This window comes from Beta vulgaris, chromosome 9, assembly GCF_026745355.1.
Source record: "Beta vulgaris subsp. vulgaris cultivar EL10 chromosome 9, EL10.2, whole genome shotgun sequence".
NCBI lineage: Eukaryota > Viridiplantae > Streptophyta > Magnoliopsida > Caryophyllales > Amaranthaceae > Beta > Beta vulgaris.
In genome coordinates, this window is record NC_079210.1 from 53,906,575 (window position 1) to 53,929,427 (window position 22,853).

At 34.1% G+C, this 22,853-nt stretch overlaps 5 protein-coding genes across 5 annotated transcripts; 1 reads left to right on the forward strand and 4 right to left on the reverse strand.

The window, feature by feature from the left end:
• The first annotated feature begins 3,200 nt into the window (after nt 1-3,200).
• Nucleotides 3,201-4,150, forward strand: LOC104904824 (pathogenesis-related protein 1A). Its single transcript, XM_010693217.3, has one exon. It carries the CDS (start codon nt 3,284-3,286, stop codon nt 3,782-3,784), a length of 501 nt encoding a protein of 166 aa, XP_010691519.2. The 5' UTR covers nt 3,201-3,283; the 3' UTR covers nt 3,785-4,150.
• A 3,929-nt stretch (nt 4,151-8,079) lies between these two features.
• On the reverse strand, nt 8,080-8,927 carry LOC104904825 (pathogenesis-related protein 1C). Its single transcript, XM_010693218.2, has one exon. It carries the CDS (start codon nt 8,820-8,822, stop codon nt 8,328-8,330), a length of 495 nt encoding a protein of 164 aa, XP_010691520.2. The 5' UTR covers nt 8,823-8,927; the 3' UTR covers nt 8,080-8,327.
• A 2,625-nt stretch (nt 8,928-11,552) lies between these two features.
• LOC104904826 (pathogenesis-related protein PR-1 type) lies at nt 11,553-12,289 on the reverse strand. The gene has a single exon (XM_010693219.3). The coding sequence runs from the start codon at nt 12,239-12,241 to the stop codon at nt 11,741-11,743; it is 501 nt and encodes a 166-aa protein (XP_010691521.2). The 5' UTR covers nt 12,242-12,289; the 3' UTR covers nt 11,553-11,740.
• Nucleotides 12,290-15,266: 2,977 nt separating this feature from the next.
• On the reverse strand, nt 15,267-16,042 carry LOC104904827 (pathogenesis-related protein PR-1 type). Its single transcript, XM_010693220.4, has one exon. It carries the CDS (start codon nt 16,004-16,006, stop codon nt 15,500-15,502), a length of 507 nt encoding a protein of 168 aa, XP_010691522.2. The 5' UTR covers nt 16,007-16,042; the 3' UTR covers nt 15,267-15,499.
• A 3,854-nt stretch (nt 16,043-19,896) lies between these two features.
• Nucleotides 19,897-20,704, reverse strand: LOC104904828 (pathogenesis-related protein PR-1 type). Its single transcript, XM_010693222.4, has one exon. It carries the CDS (start codon nt 20,645-20,647, stop codon nt 20,147-20,149), a length of 501 nt encoding a protein of 166 aa, XP_010691524.2. The 5' UTR covers nt 20,648-20,704; the 3' UTR covers nt 19,897-20,146.
• Between the last annotated feature and the right edge of the window lie 2,149 nt (nt 20,705-22,853).

Below are 22,853 nucleotides of genomic sequence, written 5' to 3' on the forward strand. Positions count from 1 at the left end.
GAGATAGAGACAGTTTATTGCCCAAAAAAGAAGTGTAGCAAGTAATGTGAAACATCCCATAATAGAAAGTGTAGCAAGTAAAAAGAAACGGATGAAGTATATGTTTGACGAGATAATATGTACCAAGTACAATGAACTATAGTCGGTCTTGTATTAGGAAATAAATGAAAGGCTACAAAATACGTCAAGTAATGGAAGCAATAATGCAAATGACTACTTTTACTACATTAGTTGCTTGTTAGTTTTGATGCATGCATCACTTCTTTTAATTACAATATACTAGTTGCTTGTGAGTTTGATCTTTTGATTTATTCTAAAGTTCTTGTATGCTGCATGCAATTACAGGATATGGAAATTAAAAAACGAGAAAAGACGAACAGTTTGATGAGTTGTGTAGCTTAACTAGTAATATTTACATTCAAGTTTTTGTCCCAAGAAGCCTCAAACTTCTAAAAATCAAAATTGTCTCGTTCAACTTAACTTCAAATCAATATAATTGAAGTTATAAAACTCCAAAGTAAACAATACTCTTTTAGGTTATGACATTCATGGATTAGCATTGCTCAAATAATTATCATGGATAAGTTACATAAATTTTATGTAAAACATAAAGGAACAACATAGGAATATTTTTAATGTGTGGGTGAGCCTCTCAAGTTCATGTTTAGCTCATTTTCTCATTTAGATAGCTTTTGAATGAGCAAACAATCTCCAAAAATAAAAGAATATACATCCAACTCTAAGTGCATCTTTACCTAAAAAACACTCTTAAATATACATTAGAGGATATTGGACCATAAGTCTATATTTACGGGCAAGACCCACTAGATTAAATTTATTAGGTTAAGTTTATGTTATGTTCTATATATAAGTAATGTAATTGTAATTAATGAGGGTACAATAATACAACATCTCTTCTCTCTATATTTAACATGGTATCAGATTAGTTTTCGATCCTAGGGTTCGTTATTTTTCCTATCTCTCATCGCCGGTGGATGGTCAATTTCTTGACACCCACCGGTCGGTATATGTTTTTTTTCCCCGCCGCGTTTCTCGGATACTCCGTAGTTCCATTGGCGTCGGTTCCTTTCTTTTGTCTACAATACTTCGTAGCAGACACTTGTTTCAATTGGTATTTCGGTATGTGGTAATAGATGATGTTGGTGTGTTATTATTCTTCTTTTCTTCAAAAATTTGGTGTTTTTTTTTTGTTTGGTATTATGTTCAGATCTGTTTCAAAATTGATCAGTTTCTTTCAAACTGTCGATGATGTTCATTCCATCGAAAATTTGTTCTTTTGTTTCTGTGATGATGACCATTCCATCACAACTTTCACAAAAATTGGTTGTTTGGTCTCAATTTCAGACATGTTTCAAAACAGATTGTGAGACATGTTTTGACTCCCCGTGTGTCGTGAGACACGGTTTATGGGTTCTCCTTGTACCTTGAGACGAGGTTTGTTCATTGAAGAATTTAAAATTTGAGTTCAATTTTATTTTTATTGGTGTTTTTGTTTTATTGTTATTTATCCAATTGTAACGTTGGTTTTACTGCCGTTATAATTGCGGGAGGGTGTTAGAGGATATTGGACCGCAGGTCTATATCTACGGGCAAGGCCCATTAAATTAAGTTTATGTTATGTTCTATATATAAGTAATGTAATTGTAATTAATGAGGATACAATAATACAACATCTCTACTCTCTATATTTAACAATATACCTGAAAAAAATTACAAACTTGTTGGCATATCTGGGATCGGTTATTAACTTAAACAACCTACATTTGTTCCGCGAAGCATTGCATCAAAATTCTAAATACCTTTAAGTAACTTATCCGACCCTACTTTCAAATCTTGGCCAAATAAAGAAAGCAGTCTTCTTTAAACTGCAATTTTTGAAATGTTTAATAAATTGTCAGAAACTCAATGTAATATTATTTGATACCAATTATGTACACCTTCTATAGGTGCTGCTTCTCGCAAATCAGTTACTTTTTCGTAGATTGCTTATTAGATTGGAAATTCTGATGATCAACGACTATAGTAATTAAACTCCTGAGCTAAAATTATATTCTAATTACGAATCTAGCTAAAATTGCGTACTAATTGATTAAGAAAGTCCATCTCCTGATCTTAGGAGTGCATGCTATCAGCATATTAATTTAATTATGAACTTTTTTTTTAATCTTTCTCTTTTTATAACATCTTTTTTTTCTAGTTTATACGTGACAGATGAGGTGCATATTTTTTGGGTTGAAAAATAAGAGCTATGCCGCAGACAGATGAGGTGCATATACAAAAACATAACTAATCAAGTAACGTATGCTTATTGCTAATTGAAGGGGGGTTTTCTTTACAATAATAAGATAAGAAGACGATTGAAGTGACAGCATAGTAATTTTCAGCAAACTATACTCCTATTAGGCATGTGAGTTCCCATTGACTGATATTGCTTCTAACATGATCCAATATCCCTCTTACATAATCAAAATTTCTTTGTTTTCTTTCTTCCATTGTCACGGCAGAAGATAAGGATGATTATATATAAATATAATTAAATAATACGAATTACATTATTGGTAGGTTAAGTTTTAAGTTGAGTCGAGCTGCATTTTAATTCAATTTTGGGTTGAACTTAACAAGCAATAGTACTTTAGTACTTTTTCACAGCGTTAATTTTTCAAAACTTTAAAGTTAAAAGTTGATATGATATTTTTAACTCGAATCAATTCGTTAACCGTATGGTATATTACATGCTTGCTTAAATGATATTGCGGCAATAATAGTTATAATCTCATTATTTTTATAGTCCGCTCTAAGTTTTTACTACCCCTACGCATGTATATATACAATCTTTAGCCAGTAGCATCACATCACCTGCTAATTTTCCAAAGCTTGGGCATAAAATAATGTACTTTCTCCGTTTTTTTTTTCCTTTCAACACTTTTTTTTCATCAACTCCAATACAAAATTTGGGTAGGAGAAAGGTAGAGAGGAAAAAAAAGAGGGCCCTATATAATTGAAGAGAGATAAAGAAAAAGGAAAAGCAAAAGTAAAAGTGTTGCAAGTAATAAAAACGGAGGAAGTATAACTTTTGAATTTACCAGGTGCACTTCTAAATCATAGATTAACCTCTTAATCTTGCTTCTTTATTGGTATTCCCTTTCCTCCATCTATAAATACAAACCAAAACCAACATTCTTGATCATACCTCAAACAAACACTTGAATAGTACACTACTACACTAGTCCCCCCTTCTCCATAAACAGAGAAAAAAAAAACCATGTTCATTATGAAAACCTCACTTCCTAAATTTGCATTTGCCCTACTACTAACCACCCTACTTCATGTTAAGTGCCAAGCACAAAACACCCCTAAGGACTACATCGCTGTGCACAACGCAGCCCGAGCAGCGGTCGGAGTCGGACCCTTAGCATGGAGCGACACCGTAGCTGCGTACGCTCAGCAATATGCCAACCAAAGGGCCGCCGACTGCCGATTGGTGCATTCAAATACAAACTACGGCGAGAACATAGCCGAAGGTTCTGGATCTTATGGCGCATTGAGTGGTGTAGATGGGGTGAAATTGTGGATTAATGAGAAATCAATGTATGATTATCATTCAAATTCTTGCACTAATGGGGATTGCGGGCATTACACTCAAGTAGTGTGGAGAGAATCGGTGCGTTTGGGTTGTGCAAGAGTACTTTGTAAAAACGGTGGAGCGTTTATCACATGTAATTATGATCCTCCTGGCAATTACATTGGAGAACGTCCTTATTAGAGATTGCAACTTCATCTTGCGCGCTTTCTATGAATAATAAGTTAATCATCCTATTATCCTATAGTTTGAGTCTAGTAAAAATTGTGTCTTATATTATTTTTAATGACTTTGTAATCGTATCTGTCTACTTGATTGGAACTTAAATTTGAGAAAGGAACAAATACACTTTTCTCATAATTAAGAGCTCCATCAGCAAGAATGACATTGATGCATGGATCAGTAACTTGTCATGATGTTATGTTGAAATTATAAATTATCCGCAAATATATGTTCCTTAATAATTCATGCATGAGTGTATTTTTGTTAAAATTGAGAGTTTACGGAGGAAGGAGGTAGAAGAAAGATACAGAAGGAAGATTGAAGGTAGCCATTGTTGAGCTTTGAGGAGCTTGTGAATCAAGAGGAGAGATAAAACTATGACTACATTATTATTAATTGAAGTGTTATCTATCGTGAAATCAAAGTACAAGAGTATACTATTTATACTAGTTCACCTAATTACATTGTTCAACTAACTAATCCTTGAATTAAGAAAATGAGAAACAAACTAGAAGTAACAAAAACTAAGTCAATCATAATTTGACTAAACCATAAACTCCAACACCCCCTCAAACTGGAAATGGTTAACAATCATTTCCAGTTTGAAGTTGTATGGGGGCTGACTAAGTTCCATACCGGTTTAACTAGGCCGAAGTGCACAGATGTGGTTGCACATGTTTTCTACAGAACCGTTGACTTCGTCATGCCGGTTCTATTGAGATGCCTTACCGGTATCATTCTACGGGCCTACCATCAAAGGCATGGGCTTTATCCAACTTCCATCTACCACTGCCTACAGGCCTAAAAGATAGAAGTTGAGCACAAGATAAGAGTATATCCTAAAGGGATATACATGGAATATCCCCCGTGAATACAAGGCCCAACCTGTATACGGGCCTATACGGGTTCCCTATAAATACCCCGTTGATCTGAGTCATAATGTATGTTCACGAATCCCAAGAATCTATACTTGAGACCTACCAGTTTACCCATAACTGACTTAGGCATCAGAGGGGTGTCGTTCCTCGGATCAACCCCCGAGGCTAGTTTACGTGTTCTCTCTTGCAGGAATTGGAACCGGCTTGATTGACTAAAGACATCCCAGTTCGTACCCTAAAACTTGTCCCATACCGAAACAGAAGTATAAGGAGGGAACTCTTGCTGTGATATTGTCGGGAAGAACACAACATACAAACGGACAATGTAGCAACAATAGGGAACACCTTTGAGAAGTGCATCAATAAGAACGCGAATCCTAGAAACACCACAATGATGCACCACCACCTCTTGTCTCGTTAACTAACTTTTGAATTGAGTGAGTGAGCAAGCTAAGCAAAAGTTGTTGCTGCTGTAAGTAAACTGTTTGGACCCTTGATCTGGTCAAACAATATTATATGAAGCCCATCTGAAGGTCAGTACAACATGTTCCTTAAGTCTATGTTTAGTTCACCTGAAATTTTCTGATCTGAACTTATCTAATCTGATCTGATCTGAACTTATTTTTTCTGATCTGATTACAAGATCTTATCTTTTAGATTTTTCTCAATATATAAGAAAAAATATAGTCATGTGGGGTCTTGTTTGATTCGTCTCAATGAGTATTTTATTAATATTCAATTATTATAATTTTTACTAATATGTAATGAAAGATATTTAATAGTAACAATGATTTTTAAATATAAGCATGATCTGAACTGATCTGAACTTATTTTTTCTGCCTGATCTGATATGATCTGATTAGATCTGAAATAAGCAAAAATAAGATGAACTGAATATAGCCTAGGGCCCCACCTAAAAAATCAACATGACATGCTCTCAAGAAGCCCATCAGTCTTTTTAGGCTGATAAGAACTTTACCATAAAAGACAAACAATTTTTCTAAAAGTATGGATGTTCCCGATAGGGTTTCCTATCTGGGCAATCCCCAACATTATAAAAGTAGTGAACTCACTCAGGGAATAAGTAATCAATTCTTACCTAACCAAACCAAAGCATCTCTCTCTATAATTACTCACTTTCTCTCTCTAACCCAACAATGACTTGAGCGTCGGAGGGGTTTCCCGAGTACACCCCAAGGCCAATTTTCCTTGTTTTGCAGGACTTCGAATGATAAGACTCGGGATTATACTCTAACTCGTAATTTCAGTCTATCTAATCGATCACACATCATTTCTTTGACTAGTTTCTAGGCAAAAAGATGAATGAAGTAGGAAACTTGCATCAATGTGATATGGAAGCGTGCAGCCACCTGCTAGAAAGAACAAGTAGAATAGGAACTCATCTATTGCTGGAATTTTGCTTTCGACTTTTGAAGTAGAATTCCATAATACTTTGTAAAGTACCATTCCAATTACACAAATTATACCGATACTATTCTAAGTCCAAATACTACCTGAATATTATACAACTTCCAATCCTCCAACTACGTACACCAATTGAGCCAACCACTAAACACAAAATGCATAGGATCCAAAAACTGATCACATGATCCAAATTAAAATTGGGAGGAGATGAAGGAAAATGAAAAGGAAGATCATGAAGAGGAGCAAGAAGGATGAAAAAGAGATAGAACAAAGAGAAATGTGATATGATCTTTATAGAGCATCACGATATCAAAAATGACCATTATGGATCACAACAAAGATCACTATGGATCACAATAAAAGCTTCTATGGACACGAAACAAGCCTCTATGAGCGAAAATAAACCACTATGGGATGAAACAAACAAGCCTCTATATATTTTTATCAACTTTTCATACGAATACATGATTACGGATTTTAAGAGTTGTATTCTCAAATAATGTAAATAAAATGGTAACAATCAAAAGGTACAAATTGAAGACATAAATTTTTAATTTGCTTGGACTTGGAATTTTGAATGTTAAAACAACATTTAAAAATCGAATGTTATAAAAAAAAAGATGGTAAAAGGTATCAATAACTATAAATTATATATATAAAAAAGAAGGTTAATACTCATATAATAGTAATAAAAAGGAAAAATGGTTAGAATCTTCCTTTTAAAGGTATTTTTTTTAAAAAAATTACCTTATATCACATTTATTTTACAAAACTACTTTATAAGTGATTTTTTTTAAAAAAAGGCACTACCTAATTTAAAATTTCCTAACCATGATTAACTATTCCCTCCAAATCCCCCTGATGTGAGATTACCAAAGTAACCCACCTTAAATTACCCCAACCACCCTCTTTCTTCACTCTGACCTCATCTAGCGAATTCATTCTTCGCTTGCAGTCACTCGTATCTAGAGGTGATCATTTTGGCCCGGCCCGACCCAAGTTTGGGCCGGGTTTAGGGCTGAATTTTTCGGCCCGCGGGCCGGCCCGGGCTCGGCCCGATCGTATTTTTTTTTGCTTTTGGCGGGCTTTGGGCAAGCTAAAAACGACTTTTTGGTCTATTTTTTGGCCCGACCCGTTTTGGCCCGCAAAACCCGCTAATTTGGGCCCAAAATAGCGGGCTTTGGACACAAAAATTCGGCCCGCAATTTAGGCCCGGCCCGACCAACGGGCAAATTTTTTTTGGCCGCAGCCTGGCCCATGATCACCTCTACTCGTATCCCCTTTGCCATGGAAACTTAGTGTAAAAAAAGTCACTGCCACTCGTCTCCCCTCCGTCATTTGTCCTCTGTCTTCTCGTTTTTTTAAGTGTAATTGTGGTCCATAAATGGCATACACACGGTACCTCATGGGATGATTTAGAGGAGGAAGTTTGTTCAAACTCGTAAAAAATGGGAAAAGCATTAGATTTAATTTGGCATCAAAAAAGATTTCATTTTCAAGCATAAAAGAGGCAAATTTGGTGTAATTATTCTAGCAAATCATGTAATCATAAGTCAATTGTACGCAATTTGTCTCAAAATCAAATACCCAAATTTTAAAATAAGACATACTCTAAGTTAGAATTATCTGATTGAGAGAAGAGAGCATGAGGTGGGAGAAAATCAATTAAGAGAGAAGGGTAATGAATTTATATAGGGGAGACTCATGTGAAAGAAGAGAGAAGTGTCAGAAAATTACAGGAATTTGGAGGAAATAGTTAACTACAGTTAGGAAATTCGATATTTGGTAGTGCATTTTAAAGTTTTTCCACTCGTAAGGTAGTTTTGTAAAAGTAAACGTGATAGAAAGTAATTTTTTTTTATAAAAAAAGTGCCTTTAAAAAGTAGTTTATGATAATTTTCCCTAATAAAAAAACCAAGAAAAAAGCTGAGAAATAGTAACTCACAATAGATCGACATTAATTCACAACTTTTTATTTGCTAAAAAGTAAAATACAAGCTAAGCAATAATGGTCGCCTTCAGGATATTATATATAGTAGTATCCGGAAATCTAGAAGGCTTTATTTAGTTGTTATCACTCAACAAAGCCTTACATACACACAAGTATATATTTAGGAATATAGGATTATTTATTCCACATAAAAGTATTACAAATGCTTTAATGAACTAAATCACATAATTCATCAAGGTTGATGGAAAGTTCAGTAAGGTTTTTGGCCGAAAATATTGCCTCGTATGTCATAGTTGCAAGTGATAAAATACCAACCATTGTTACATTGAACCCTAGCACATCCAAGACGAACTGAGTTACTCCAAACCACTTGAGTGTAATGCCCACACACTTTATTAATAGCACAAGTGTTAGAATAATAGTCATAATTAGCTTTCTCATTCACCCACAGTTGCACCGCTGCGGTGCCAGTCATAGAAGCGCCGCTACCTATGGCCAAGTTCTCTCCGTACGGCCCACCAGAATGTTGAAGGGCGCAATCGACCTTCCTTTGGTTAGCATATTGTTGCGCGTAGGCCGCCAATGTGTCATTCCATTGTATGTTTCCAACGCCCACCGCCGCCCTAGCGGTATTGTGGGCGTTAACATAGTCTAGTGGTAAATTTTGTGCATGACACATTTGGGTAAGAGCTAGGGTTACGATGATGAAGCATGTAAATAATGCAATGTTTCTTGGGAAATTCATATTTTTTGGTGTTACTTATCTAATCAAAAGTTGATATGCGGTGAAGGAGTCAAGGGGTTTTTATAAGGGGGAGAATCATGCATGACTGCATGAGATTAGGACGTAGATAAGATGATATGGTCACACTTGCTTAACCCTTTTATTGTATCAGACTCTTCTAACGAGCCTATTTGCACCAGAAAAAGTAAAAGTAAAAAGCTAGGAATCATAAATCAAGCACACTACTTTAACTAATCTATTAGTTGCTTTTACTGCTGATTTAAGCTATGTTTTGATACATGAATAATCTACATTGTAAGTTACATAGTCCATTGGAATCATTGGGTGCTTAATTAGTTCTTAAAATAATATATATATGCTACGATTATAAGTTATATGTGGAGATAGTTCGCAAGCATACTTTCTTATTCTATTAGTTTCCCTTTCTTCTGTATTAGTATTTATCCTTTCTTTATTTATGCACAAAATAGCAAAAACATTTTCAAAAGTAGGAAAACGTGTGGATTGGAGTTACATGCATTTTAGTCTTTTTAAGCAAAATTTGCTCCTTATAGGCATGTGATCAGTCCCCATTGACTTGGCTTTTGAAAAGATATAATATCATTCTTATTACATGTTGAGCCTTATATTTGCCCTTATATGCTTATTAGTTATTACTCATCCTTTTGTCACGGCACAATCTAAGGTCAATTACGCATGCCTCTAGCTCATCAATTAACCTCTTGATGTAGCTCTTTGTTAGCATTCTTTTCCCTCCATCTATGAATGCGTAACAAACCAATTTAATCCAATTTTCGGAAGTTTGCGACAAATATATGACCACTAATAACAAGTTTGCAAGAATTAAAGAAACACTTCAAATTAGTTAAATTGTATGTGTGTCGATTCGACTTTAGTTTTTCTTTAATAAAGTATTAAAATAACTTTAATTACATATTAGTATATAAAAGTTTGATTTTCCTAATACACGCAATAAGACGAATCAAACAAAACCCACATAACTACGTTTTCGTGTATATTAGAATTTTCTTTTATGGATTTTCTTTACTATAAATAGTGTCCAATTTTTTTTTGATAATTATAAATATTGTCCAAATTAGAATTATTGAAAAATCTAATAAAGGACAATATGAGTAATATATAATAGTTTAATTTGAATTTCGACTATATTATTGACTTGTGTAACCATCATTTACTTTATAATAGAGTGAGAAAGGCACTATATATCATAGAACCAAAAAAAAAAAAAAATACAATGTCCGATCCATAATTAACTAATTTACTATGTTAACAGACAATGTGAAGACTATCATATGCCTATTAATAGCCTACTTCGAGTATTTGGATCCTCTAGAGTTATGAAATAAATTTATAAGGTAGAGTTTGAGCAATATCAACCATTGAATAAAGAATTAATGGCTCATATATTCTCCCATTAAATAATTCTCCCAACGTACAAATTATCTCCCTTGACTCAATTATTTATATAATATAGTACTTCTTAATTAGGTCCTGAAGAATTACATAATAGTACGTATATGTTTCAAATCCCATGAAATAATTCTCTTTTGCATTAAAGCACAAGTTTTTTTTTACAATTTGTAGATTTGTAAGCATAACTAATACTTCTTATGTTCTTTTTCTATTGCAACAATGATAAATTTACACTATTCACTCGCCATCCTTTAACTATCTATTCTGATTTTTAAATAAGAAAACATATTGTCATGTAGGATCTTGTTAGATTCATCTCGATATATACTTTCAATATATCAAATTTTTATAATTATTACTAAAAAGTAATAAAAGATATTGATAATTGAAGATGTGCATCAATAAACGTGACAAATCAATTGTTGCAAATTTGCAATAGAAAAAGAACGGAGGAAGTAGTCTCTTAAAATTAACAAGTTATCATTGTTTAATGATATTATAAATGAGTAAATGATCGTGCTACGATATATTGACAAATAGTAAACAATGAAACTATAAGTTCTGAAAAATGATAATAGGAAATGAGGTAAAAATTGATTGATCGGTAAAAAAAAAAATTCCGCAGCTTCGGCTCTGTTCTATTCCACTTATTTTAACTTATGTCAGAAAAAAATAATTTCAGATAAAATAAGATAAGATATATTCAAATAAGATAAGTTTAGATACAATAAGATAACATCAGATAAGATAATATAAGCTCAATAAAACATATTTAATGTTAGACAACACAGTAAAGCTGAATATAAACTCAGATAAGACAAGATAAGCTCATATTAGATAAGTTGAGATAAAATAAGATAAGATAAGATAAGTTCAGATAATAAGATCAAATAAAATTAGTTCATATTAGATGAGATAAAATAATCCAGATAAGTCAAAATAAGTTGAATCAAATATAGTCTTAGTCGATTTCTAAACACAAGTAAGACTGATTCCAGGAGCCAATTTCAATAGAGTAGGCCAGGCCAGTCAGCAATTATTACCACCAGAAATAAAGAAATATGGAAATGTTTGGCAGTTTTGTTAGTTAAGCATATGTAAATTGTTAGACCTTTCAACGAAGTAGTAAGGCAGCTTAATTAGTAGCCGCAAGGAGTCCACAACAAGACCTTGGTGATTGATGAAGCACGTTAGGATGTGACAAACTTGGAGTGATGTCTCCACAAATAAAAGGAATCTTGTTATATAGACTAAAATTAATTATGATTATAATTAATTCTAATAATTTCAAGGAGATGAACAAATCAGTTAAGTTTATTGTATAAACTTTATTTTTAGGTATATTATGAGTGTACATCATTATAAAATTTATTTAACAGTTACGACATGCTCTAGTAATGAGCTGAGCCATACAATTTAGATTACAAAGTCGATGAAAAGTTTACATAACCAATTATAGTCACCATCTTAATTATTTGACACGCTTAGTAAGGTTTTTGGCCGATGTAATTGCCTGGTGGATCATAGTTGCAAGTGACAAAAACCCCTCCATTGTCACATTGAACCCTAGCACATCCAAGACGAGCTGAATTACGCCAAACCACTTGAGTATAATGTCCACAAACCTTACCAGAAGCACAATTATTGGAATCATAGTTATAATCAGCCTTCTCATCAACCCACAACTTCACTGACTCCGCGCCAGTCAAGGAAGAGCCGGTACTGGCAGCGAGATTCTCTCCGTAGCGCCCACCACCACCGGAATGTCGAAGGGCGCAATCGGCCTTCCTTTCGTTAGCATATTGTTGGGCGAAGGCTGCCACTTGTTCATCCCATTGTATGTTTCCAACACCCACGGCAGCCCTAGCAGCATTGTGGGCATTAACATAGTCTTGTGGTGAATTTTGTGCATGGCATATATGAAAAAGGGCTAGGGTTACAAGAAAGAAACATATAAATGAAGCAAGGTTTTTGGTAAGATTCATTTTTTTTGGGAGCTAGTGTTGCTTATCAAATCAGTATAAGTTGTTAAGTTATATTTCTGAAGAATAATGCATGAGATATGGAAATATGGGGATATTTATAAGGGGAAAATAATTAAGGGCTTTGAATTTCTTTGCAAAGGATGACGTTTAGAGGTAGCTAGATTATTCATAGTACTGTAAGTTTGATCATGATCAGGAAAATAAGCAAGCGACTATAACTCTATAAGAGTTCCGACTTGGCAACTTGTGATTATTTCTAAGGGTGCATTTGTGATCATAAATTTTCATTAATTAGTACCAAGGAAAGAAGAAATTTTATTTCGTGTAGTCACGTTATAATATGAGGTCAGTTGCTGGAGGATCCAAAAAATTAATACAACATTGCTTCCTATGAAAAAGTTATAGACATTTTTTCAATTTCATGTGTGAACTGTGACCTCTTGCCAATGTAGGAAAATTGCATATCGTTTGACATACAATTGTAATTTGTAATTACCAAGAACATTGATTTGTAACTTTTCTTACATATTTACATGTAAATTCATTATCATTATTACCACTAACTATTTCCGCCAACTGGAGAAAAACATAAGAACAATAATCGAATACGTATATCTTGTACGTAAATAAGATAATGAGCGTAAATATTGTCTAAAATTAGATAATGAACGTAAATATCTTGTTACAATTAATGTGGCAAAAAAATTTATCATAAAGTTAGTTTCCAAGCATTAATGAAGATTTGATATAGTTTCGTCCCAAAATGAAATGGGTTTGAAAAAGTTTATGCATGGCTGCTGATGAAAGAATCGGTCACTCTCTAAATCACTTAGTCCATACACTTATATTAATAGGACACGTTACTCTTCAATGACTTAATCACAATAGTGAATAGTCTATCATCCATTGTCATCGTGTGCTGATCTTTTCAATTTAAGTACTTCCTTAATTCGTCATACATATAATTAAATTGGCTTTTTCCCTACTATCTAGTTTTTCTAACCTGCTACCGGTAATTAATCAATTTCAGCTAAGAAGACGCTATTTGCTAATAAAATTAATAGTAAATTTTTTTAGCTAGATTTATTAGTTTGTTGTGTCATGTGCTGGTGCAATTGTCTATAATTGAATTTGGTCTAAAACTATATTTTTTCTTAACTCTCTGTACATCAAAAAGATTAACTTATGAAGTGTGTACAAAAGTAATATTAGTCCTTTTTCCCCTCAGAAAAATGATATAGGCCTGATAGATTTTCAATAAGTATTTGCATGAACCATTCATTTCAATTAGTACTTTTGATTCGTTGTCAGTTGCATTTGCATGTAATATTTCCTCGCGTGCGTGCCAGAAACTATGTACATCTCGTCACATCCTCATTTGTTCTGCACTTCTCCAATAATATGAGAAATGATAAACATCTAACTCATAAATATTTGCAAACATCTATCAGGGATAAATCTGTCAATGTATATGGGAATAAGTTGTCAGTCAAATAAAAAAGTAATCTCGAAAATTACAAATTGTCAGCCAAACAAAAAAGTCATCTCGAAAATTGCGAGCTGAAAAATAGTGTTCATGCTACTACAAGTCTACAACTAGTGTTCGTGTAACTACAAATAGTGTTTATGCAATTAACAAATAGTGTTCATGAAATATAAATAGTGTTTTATTGCTTTTCTATTTTCTGGGACCCACATCACCACCTTTTCATCCTTTTATTATTTCCTGGGACCCACATCACCACCTTTTCAATCTTTTATTATTTTTTATTCCCTGATTGATGTTTGCAAACATCTATCAGATAGATGTTTATCATGTCTCCAATAATATTGGTTATCAAACATCCTTCTGTAATTTGTCACTTCTTTTTATTTGTACGTACATGAATTGATGGAGCAACAGATGTGGAAAACTGTATGATTCTTCAAAATGTGCCATATAATTATCATATTTCAATTTTTGGATTTATAGTTTTGCCGTTGAAGATTTTTGTTGGTTTTATTAGATCAATCTTCAAACTTATTAAATATATACTATACGTATACGGGTTTGATTATGAAAATTTACTTAGTTTTGTTAACATCAGAATGTAAACCTAGTCATCTTTTTAGAAATAAGGATAAAGATGGAAAGGATAAAGTTTGTTTTCTAAAAAGAAAAGGTTTTATCCCTTAATCTTAGGAATAAACGATAAATCTCTTCATAAGAAGGATTTTCAGTTAGTTCATATATAAGGTATATAAGGGTTTAATATGTAGTTTTACGACTCACGTTTTCAGACAGGAAAATAAGAGATTTCAAGAGCTGAAAATAGTTTCCTAAGACACAGAGTATAGCACAGTTCTAGTCAGGTCAGTAAACTAAACAACGTTTGTAATTGTCCTCTAATTTGTTTGAATAAGGAGCACGCTTTTGAGGATCTTTTCTTTGTGTAGTTTCATTATTATAGAGAGTAGCAACACTTAGAGTTAAGTGTTGGGGAGCATTACTAGGGTTAGTAGTGTGGGAATCTTATTGTATCAAGACGTTGATATTCTAGGATTCAAATAATAAAAGAGTTTGGTTTGTGTGGATGTAGATCTCATAGGTGAGACTGAACCACGTTATATCTTGTGTTTGATCTTTAATTTTATATTTTGTTACGTTTTTGTTTTCGCAAAAATACAAATCGGAGAATTACGAGCAAATAGCACAGTGCCAAGCACAGTGCCATAACAGATATTTTGCAAGAATTGTTTAAATTTAATCACTCAATTCAACCCCCCTTCTTAAGTGTCACCTTGGGTTCCAACAAAATAGTTTTTATAAAAGGTTTTTATAATAGTTGAAATGGTCTTAACTCTAAGAAAAAAAAGTATTATAATAGGTTTTTTTTCGGAAAAAAAGCTTTTATTAAGTCTTTTTCAACAAAATAGCTATTTTAATAGATTTTTTCTAACAAAAAACTATTGAATATACAATAATAAATAGAGTTGGTTAATTTGTCGATATATAGATATATGGCGCTAAACTTGTAAATGATCATAACAGGAATCATCAATATGTAAAATTGATTTCAATTTATTTATTTGATTTCTCTAAACAAGCAAAACCTGCATGTATAGGAATATAAGATTTATTCCACGTAGACCTATAATCCATCTATTAAGTAAATAATTTTTTGATAGGAATCTATTAAGTGAATATTACCAAATACTTTAGTAAGCTTCATCATACAATTTTTAAGAAACTCCATGAAAAGTGTGAAAAGGGCATGTTTAATAAGGTTTTTGGCCGACAAAGTTGCCTGGTGGATCATAGTTGCAAGTGACGAAAATTCCTCCATTGTCACATTGAACCCTAGCACATCCAAGACGAACTGAATCACGCCAAACCACCTGAGTATAATGTCCACACACTTTGCCAGAAGCACAAGTATTGGAATTGTAGTCATAATCAGCCTTCTCAGCAACCCACATCTGTACTGCAGTTGTGGCTGTCAAGACAAGACCAGGACCACTACCTCCAGCGAGGTTCTCTCCGTAGCGCCCGCCGCCACCGGAATGTTGGAGGACACAATCACCCTTCCTTTGGTCAGCATATTGTTGGGCAAAGGCTGCCACTTGATCATCCCATTGTATGTTTCCAACACCCACGGCAGCCCTAGCATCATTGTGGGCATTAACATAGTCTTGTGGTGAATTTTGTGCATGGCACATTTGGGCTAGGGCTAGTGTTGCAAAAAAGAAACATAAAAATGAAGTAAGGTTTTTGGAAAAATTCATTTTTCTAGGGGGTGTTTGTTACTTATTTATTAAAGAGTTGATGAAAAATACTGCAAGAGGTATGTGGTATTTATATGGGTAAATTGCTTGAAAATTCTCTTCAAGGGTGGCTTTAGAGGTAGACTATTCATAGTGTAAGTTTGGCCAGTAAACATTTGGAAAATAAGCAGACGACTACAAGAGTTTATTATCGTCTATCCAAAATTCCAAATGATTTACTAGTCCTTGGAAAATTTATGTGCTTAAGATAGGAGTTCTCACGCACCGAAAATTAGACCGTTTAGAATTCTGTTTAGTGTTTAGGGCGATTATTGTTAGAGGTAGTAATTTCAAAGCATAAGTTTGGCGCGCATCTAGAATAAGATGCAAACTTCCAAGATGACCAAGACTTCATAAACGATCCAATTATCCAAACCGATCAACACATTAGTCAAGATAAGTACTTCATTCTCGTGGCCATGTGATTATTCATAGAAATCTTTACTACCACGGATGACAAATCACAAAGTGCTAGCTGTTGCTTGCCCCTCCAAAAAAAGGTGTTGTTCATGTTAAATTTTCAACTGGATTAATTGGTGAAGTCATGTACTTTCATGCATGGCATTATTTGTGGCATTAATTGGTAAAGTTGATTATATATGCTCGTTATACTTTTTATTGTGGGAAGTTTTACATTACTTGCTACACTTTTTTTGGGGGCAATAAACACTCTCTATCTTTCTCCTCTCACATGGCTCCCTTATCTTTTTACTCTCTACATCTATCTTCTCTAAAAATTGCCTAGAAGTCCATGAATTGAGAAGTGTAGCGAATAATATGAAACGGAGGAAGTATATAATTGAGTCTAGTTTAAGGCTATGTTTGGAAATTGAATTGATAAGGTAGCTGAAGATTTCATCAATTTAAATTTTCAGATGCTATATTTGATAGTAACTCAATTTCAGTCAATTTTTTAGCTTAAATTTTATGTAATCTCTTACACCCAACAAGATCATTTATTTTAGGTGACTTTCACTTTTAGCACCTAATATTTCAGGTGAGTTAAATCTTTTGGCAAACAGAGCCTAAGTATGCATTCAGAACTTCACTTTTAAAAAATAAGTTCTGGGTTAAATAGGTTTGAATAACACTAGTGGAAACATAAGGAAGGGCTGCGCTAAAAAACGCCCTTAGGGCTGCGCTTTTTGACAGCAGCCCTTTTAATAGCAGCCCTTCACTTTTTAAGTAGGGCGGCGCTTTTCAAGCACAACCCTTCACAACGAAGGGATGCGCTTTTTAGGTAAAAGCGCAGCCCTTCCTACCAAAAAAATATTTTTTTTTTTTACATTTTTTTAATAGGAAAAAAGACGGGAAATTGGACTTAAACTTGGAATGAAATGATACCATATTCTTCATGCACTACTGTATGTGTAATGTTCAATTACTGTATGCGACGAAATAATGACGACGAACAATACGCCTTAGACTCGAACGACAACTCCCTTTTATCATCTTCTTCAAACGGCTCAGACTCGAACGCCGTTTCTTTGAAGTTCGAATTTCAGTGACAATGTTATATTCGCTGCGCATTACAAACTGAAACAACGAATTTCAGTGACAATTTCGAAGTTCTTGAAGTGGTGGAGTATAGAAGTATATGGAACAAGTCATACATATTGATCCCCGTTGAACGCCGTTGTGATGAATGAGAGAATGAGATTGTGAGAGAGGAGAGAGAGAATGAGAGAATGAGAGAGGAGAGAGAGAATGAGATTGTGAGAGAGGAGAGAGAGAATGAAGGAGGCTGCGAGAATACATCGTACCCTAGCGCTTGAGAGAATGAGATTTTAAGCCCAGATTTTAAGCCCAGCATTATACCGCGTTTCAATTACATAATAAAATGGCTGCGTTTTTTAAAAAAAGCGCAGCCCTACATAATAAAAGGGCTGCGCTTTTTCTAAAAGCGCAGCCCTTCTGTTCTGTAGGGTTGCGCTTTTGATGAAAAGTGCAACCCTTCAGTGGTAGGGCTGTGCGTTTAGAAAAAGCGCATCCCTTCCTGCGCAGCCCTTCCTTTTTTTTCCCCTAGTGTAAGTTATAATAATATCTACATTAGAGCTGATCATTTTTAGCCCGGCCTGCTTTTTGGACGGGTTTTGAGCATAATTTTTTGGCCCGCAGTCGTGCTTGGTTCGACCCGAATTTCTTTTTGCTTTGGGCGAGCCAAAAATGATTCTTCAGTCTATTTTTTTGGCCCGACCCGATTTTGGCACAGTCCGGCCAGACCAATAGGCAAATTTTTTTAGGCGTGGTCCGACCGATGATCACCTCTAATCTACACCTTAAACTATTAAATTTTGAAAACTTTCAAAATGTTCAGATAAGTTCTAGTAAGTTTTAATAGTTCGAATACGTTCAGAAAAAATAAGTGAAGAGAACGTACCATATTCAGTTATTAAAGAAGTTCAATTCACCAAAAATAAGTTAAACTCAAGAAAAGTGAGTTCATATTAGTAAAAACTATATAAGAGAAATTATTTGAGAATAAGTAAAAATAAGTTCAATTCAGTAAAAGTAAGCTCGGTTCAATAAATTAAGTTTAGTAAAAACTAGTTTTTTATGCACGCTATGCATGCAGCGATATTTTGGGCAAAACAATTATTCAATAGTAAAACAAATCAAAAAATGAAAGTTCGTATCTAAGTTCACCTCCATTCTATGAATAAGAAAGAATGCAATACTTACAAATAATATTTAAAAATATTGTAATAAATAAGTATAAGTAATGAAATTGCATCTTTAACTAATTTTTTTTGTCAAAACTCTAAACATTCCATGGACCATGACAAAAAGAGACGAAGATAATGCAGTTCTTTCTCTCTCTCTCTCTCTCTCTCTCTGATCTCTTTCCAATTCTTAGCTACTCTCCCAATTTCCACCCATCTCTCTCAGTTTTGCGCAATTATATTTTTTTTCTCTCAATTCAACTGAAACAATGCGTTCCTCACTTTCTCTCTCCTTTTCATCATCTTCCTCAATATCCCCCAAATGAAACCACACACACTCGAGTTCTCAGCATTCTTAGCTAAACCTCTTAATCTACGCTTTGGTGGACTTCAAAGATCAGTGAGTTTTCGCGCTAGTTCAGCTCTAGAGTTGTTGAGTGAGTTAGCTAAAACCCAAATATATCAGTGAGTTCTCTTTTCCGAAAGCTTAGATTTATTAATATGTACATTTTATAATTTTTACAAATACAAAACTAGAGATATATATCCTCAAATATTTGAATTAGCATGCGTGAAAAATATAAGTGCATCAATTAAAAAGAAACAAAGTTATAAACAATGGTGATTAATCATTAGTCTCCAGCTTCTTGAGGAAATAGAAGAATTAATCAAGCAACAAATAAAAAGTGAAAAGTTGTATAATTAGAAAATGTTACGAAGTATTAGATTAGTTAAATTTTTGGAGTCATCATATCTTGTCCTGGAAATTTTCATTTAGTTTGTTAGATTTAGTTTCTTTTATTTATGATCTAATACTATTTTTGGGTGGTATTGCTTAGAGCAAAAATCAATGCACGCAACCTTCGACTTCCTTAAAAGAAAAAGAGTGAAGAAATATATCGTCAAATTATGAATATAATTAGTATTTTGTGCGCCAGATGTACAATAATTTATTATCATATCAGTTTACTTTTAGCAAAAAAATGAGTTACTTTTAAATTAAAATGGATCACTTATTTAGGACGAAAAATCACCCTGTTCTACAATAAAATTATTGTACACCTGTTTCATTGAATATATTGGATTACCTATATAGAAAAATCATTGATAGTTTCAGTTTGTGGATATATAAAAATTCAGTGCTAAGTTGAGGAGATGATCATAGTAAGACTAATCAATAAGCAAGGATGATACACTAATGCACATGACTTCAATTCATATAATAAATTATAAAACTTGAGTACACTTTATTTTATTTTGTATATCTGACAACAAGCATAACAAGGTATAGAATATGAGATTCATTCCACGTACCTATGTAAATGAAAATTACCAAATGCTCATACAATTTATTTAAGAAACATGACGAAAAGTTTGAAAGGAGCTATATATCTCAAGCTTCCAAGTAACTTGAGTCACCATTTTTCCTAAAACACGTTCAATAAGGCTTTTGGCCAATATAATTTCCTGGTGGACTATAGTTGCAAGTCACAAAAACCCCTCCATTGTTACATTGAACCCTAGCACATCCGAGACGATTTGAATTACGCCAAACCACTTGAGTATAGTGTCCACAAACCTTACCAGAAGCACAAGTATTGGTATTATAGTTATAAAAAGCCTTCTCATCAACCCACAACTTCACTGCAGCCGTGCCAGTCATGGAAGAGCCGCTACTGACGGCAATATTTTCGCCGTAGCGCCCACCACCACCGGAATGTCGAAGGGCGCAATCGGCCTTCCTTTGGTTAGCATATTGTTGGGCGAAGGCTGCCACTTGATCATCCCATTGTATGTTTCCAACACCCACGGCAGCCCTAGCAGCATTGTGGGCATTAACATAATCTTGTGGTGAATTTTGTGCATGGCACATATGAAAAAGGGCTAGGGTTGCGAAAAAGAAACAAAGAAATGAAGCAAGGTTTTTGGTAAGATTCATTTTTTTGGGGGATAGTGTTGCTTATCTAATCAAGAGTTGATAAGTTATTTGTGAAAAATAATGCATCATATTTGGGGGGTTTTATAGGGGAAGCGCTTAGAATTTATTTGCAATGGTGGCTTTTAGAGGCCGACTTTTCTCCGCGATCGTGTAAGTTTGGATAATATCAGGAAAACAAGCAAACGACTAAAAGACTTACAACTTGTTTGTGATTATCTAATCAAACGGCGTGTTTGGGAGTTTATTGTGGTAATGACTCTAATGAGGTATGAAGTATAGATGTACTTTCAATCAGGAAAAAAAAGTATATACTTCCTCCGTTTTTTTTTAGATGTTACACTTTTTAAATCATGGACTCCTAGGTAATTATTGGAGAGGAGAGAGATAGAGAGAATGAAAAACAAAAGGGTCTCATGTGAACATGTGATAGGAGAGAGATAGAGAGAAATTATTACCCAAAATAAAAGTGTAACATCTAATTTAAAATTTCCTAAAATAGAAAGTGTAACATCTAAAAAAACGGAGGAAGTATGTACTTTCATATTGCATTCATTGGTCTACTTTTTTTTTTTTTTGATTGAAAAAAGGGTAAAGCCGTTGATTATTAAGTAGTAATGTCATACATCTCCAGAGAGCAATCCATACTAAGGGGATTAATACATTCCGCTAAGTTAATATCCATGAATAGCTAGGTGAGGATGGGAAAATTTTAGCTATTCTATTACAGATTTTCGAATCGTTGGTCTTCCTCCACTGCTTGGCCATCATGTCTAAAAGCTTGTATTGCAATGTAGAATCTTGAAGCTTTCAAATTTCCTGCCTAACTCCCTGCATGTACATAGAACATTAGACTGTCGAGCATTAGAAAAAAAAATTTAGAAAAAAAAAAACAATACGACACAAATTGTTTAATACTTAATGTTTTAAATTCAAAATTCCAAATTGCTTATAGTCTTACAATCTAAGAAAAATGACAAAAAAAAAAAAAAAAAACTAGAAACATCCATATCAACATCATGAGTTTGGGAAGAAGTAAATGAAGGAGATTCATTTTTAGGTGTTTCACTATGAGCGGGTGAAGAGGTTTCTTGGGATTTCATTCTTTTAAAGATAAATTGTCGAAGATCGGATTGTTTTCCCTTAGCCTTGAATTTGTTAGAATTAAGTGAATGTGAATCACTTGACATTTCCTATTAAATTGATAAACATTAATCAATTACATATCAAAGTAATCAAACAAAACTATTCAATATTTCAATTATAAATCAACTCATATTTACAATTTCCTAATTAGAATTCGAAATTGCATACTAACAATTTCCTAAATCATAAGTTCATGACCAATTCCAAACCAACAATAAATCAATCAACAACCATAAATCCACAATCACAAATTCACATTTCACAAGTATCATAATACACAACCAAACAATGTAAATATTACCTTAGAAAAAACTAAAACTTAGGGTTTAGAAAACTTGATGACTGACACAGTCAGTGAGTGTTGGGCGTCTCGGGAGGTCGGCGACGACGAATGGAAGTGGGCGGTGGGGTGGCGGCGTCGCTTCGTGGCTTCGTTCCTCTTCGGCCCTTCCTCACGATCTCACCGCTCCTGACTCCTTAGTTCGAAGTTCGTGACTTCGTTCCTCTTCCTCAATCCTCACCACTCGTCGTCGTTCCTCCGACGAATGTGAATGTGCGGTCGACCATCGAGCGTCGTCGTTCCTCTGCTGCGAGTTTAAGGTTTCGTTTTTCAGTTTCTCTCTTCCTCAGTCTCTCTCTTCCTTTCAGTGACTTTCAGCGTGTTTTTTCAAAATCTTTTTGTATCTTTCTCATGTTCACGCGTCTGATGCCCATCGTGTTTTTTTACGTTTTTTTTAGAAATTATTATTTAAAAGTGAGGGCACATCTGCCCCCATGTCCCCCCTTTTGGCTCCGCCATTGTTCTTTTCCCCTCCTTTATTCTATCCATATTGTTTTTCGTGGCCCAGAGAGCTTCCTCTTGCCTTAGAATGTTACCAGTTCATTTCAAGTTGCACTTTTGATTCGTTGTCAATTGCATTTGCATGTAATATTTCCTCACCCACGTGCCAGAAACTATGTACATCTCGTTACATTCTGATTTGTGATGCTCTTCTGCAATATTGGTTATCAAACATTCTTCTGTAGTTTGTCACTTTGTTGAGTTTGTACGTACAGGAATTGA

Excerpts from the sequence above, each read along its gene's own strand:
- LOC104904824 (XM_010693217.3), top strand. The coding sequence starts at position 3,284 with ATGTTCATTATGAAAACCTCACTTCCTAAATTTGCATTTGCCCTACTA.
- LOC104904825 (XM_010693218.2), bottom strand. The coding sequence starts at position 8,822 with ATGAATTTCCCAAGAAACATTGCATTATTTACATGCTTCATCATCGTA.
- LOC104904826 (XM_010693219.3), bottom strand. The coding sequence starts at position 12,241 with ATGAATCTTACCAAAAACCTTGCTTCATTTATATGTTTCTTTCTTGTA.
- LOC104904827 (XM_010693220.4), bottom strand. The coding sequence starts at position 16,006 with ATGAATTTTTCCAAAAACCTTACTTCATTTTTATGTTTCTTTTTTGCA.
- LOC104904828 (XM_010693222.4), bottom strand. The coding sequence starts at position 20,647 with ATGAATCTTACCAAAAACCTTGCTTCATTTCTTTGTTTCTTTTTCGCA.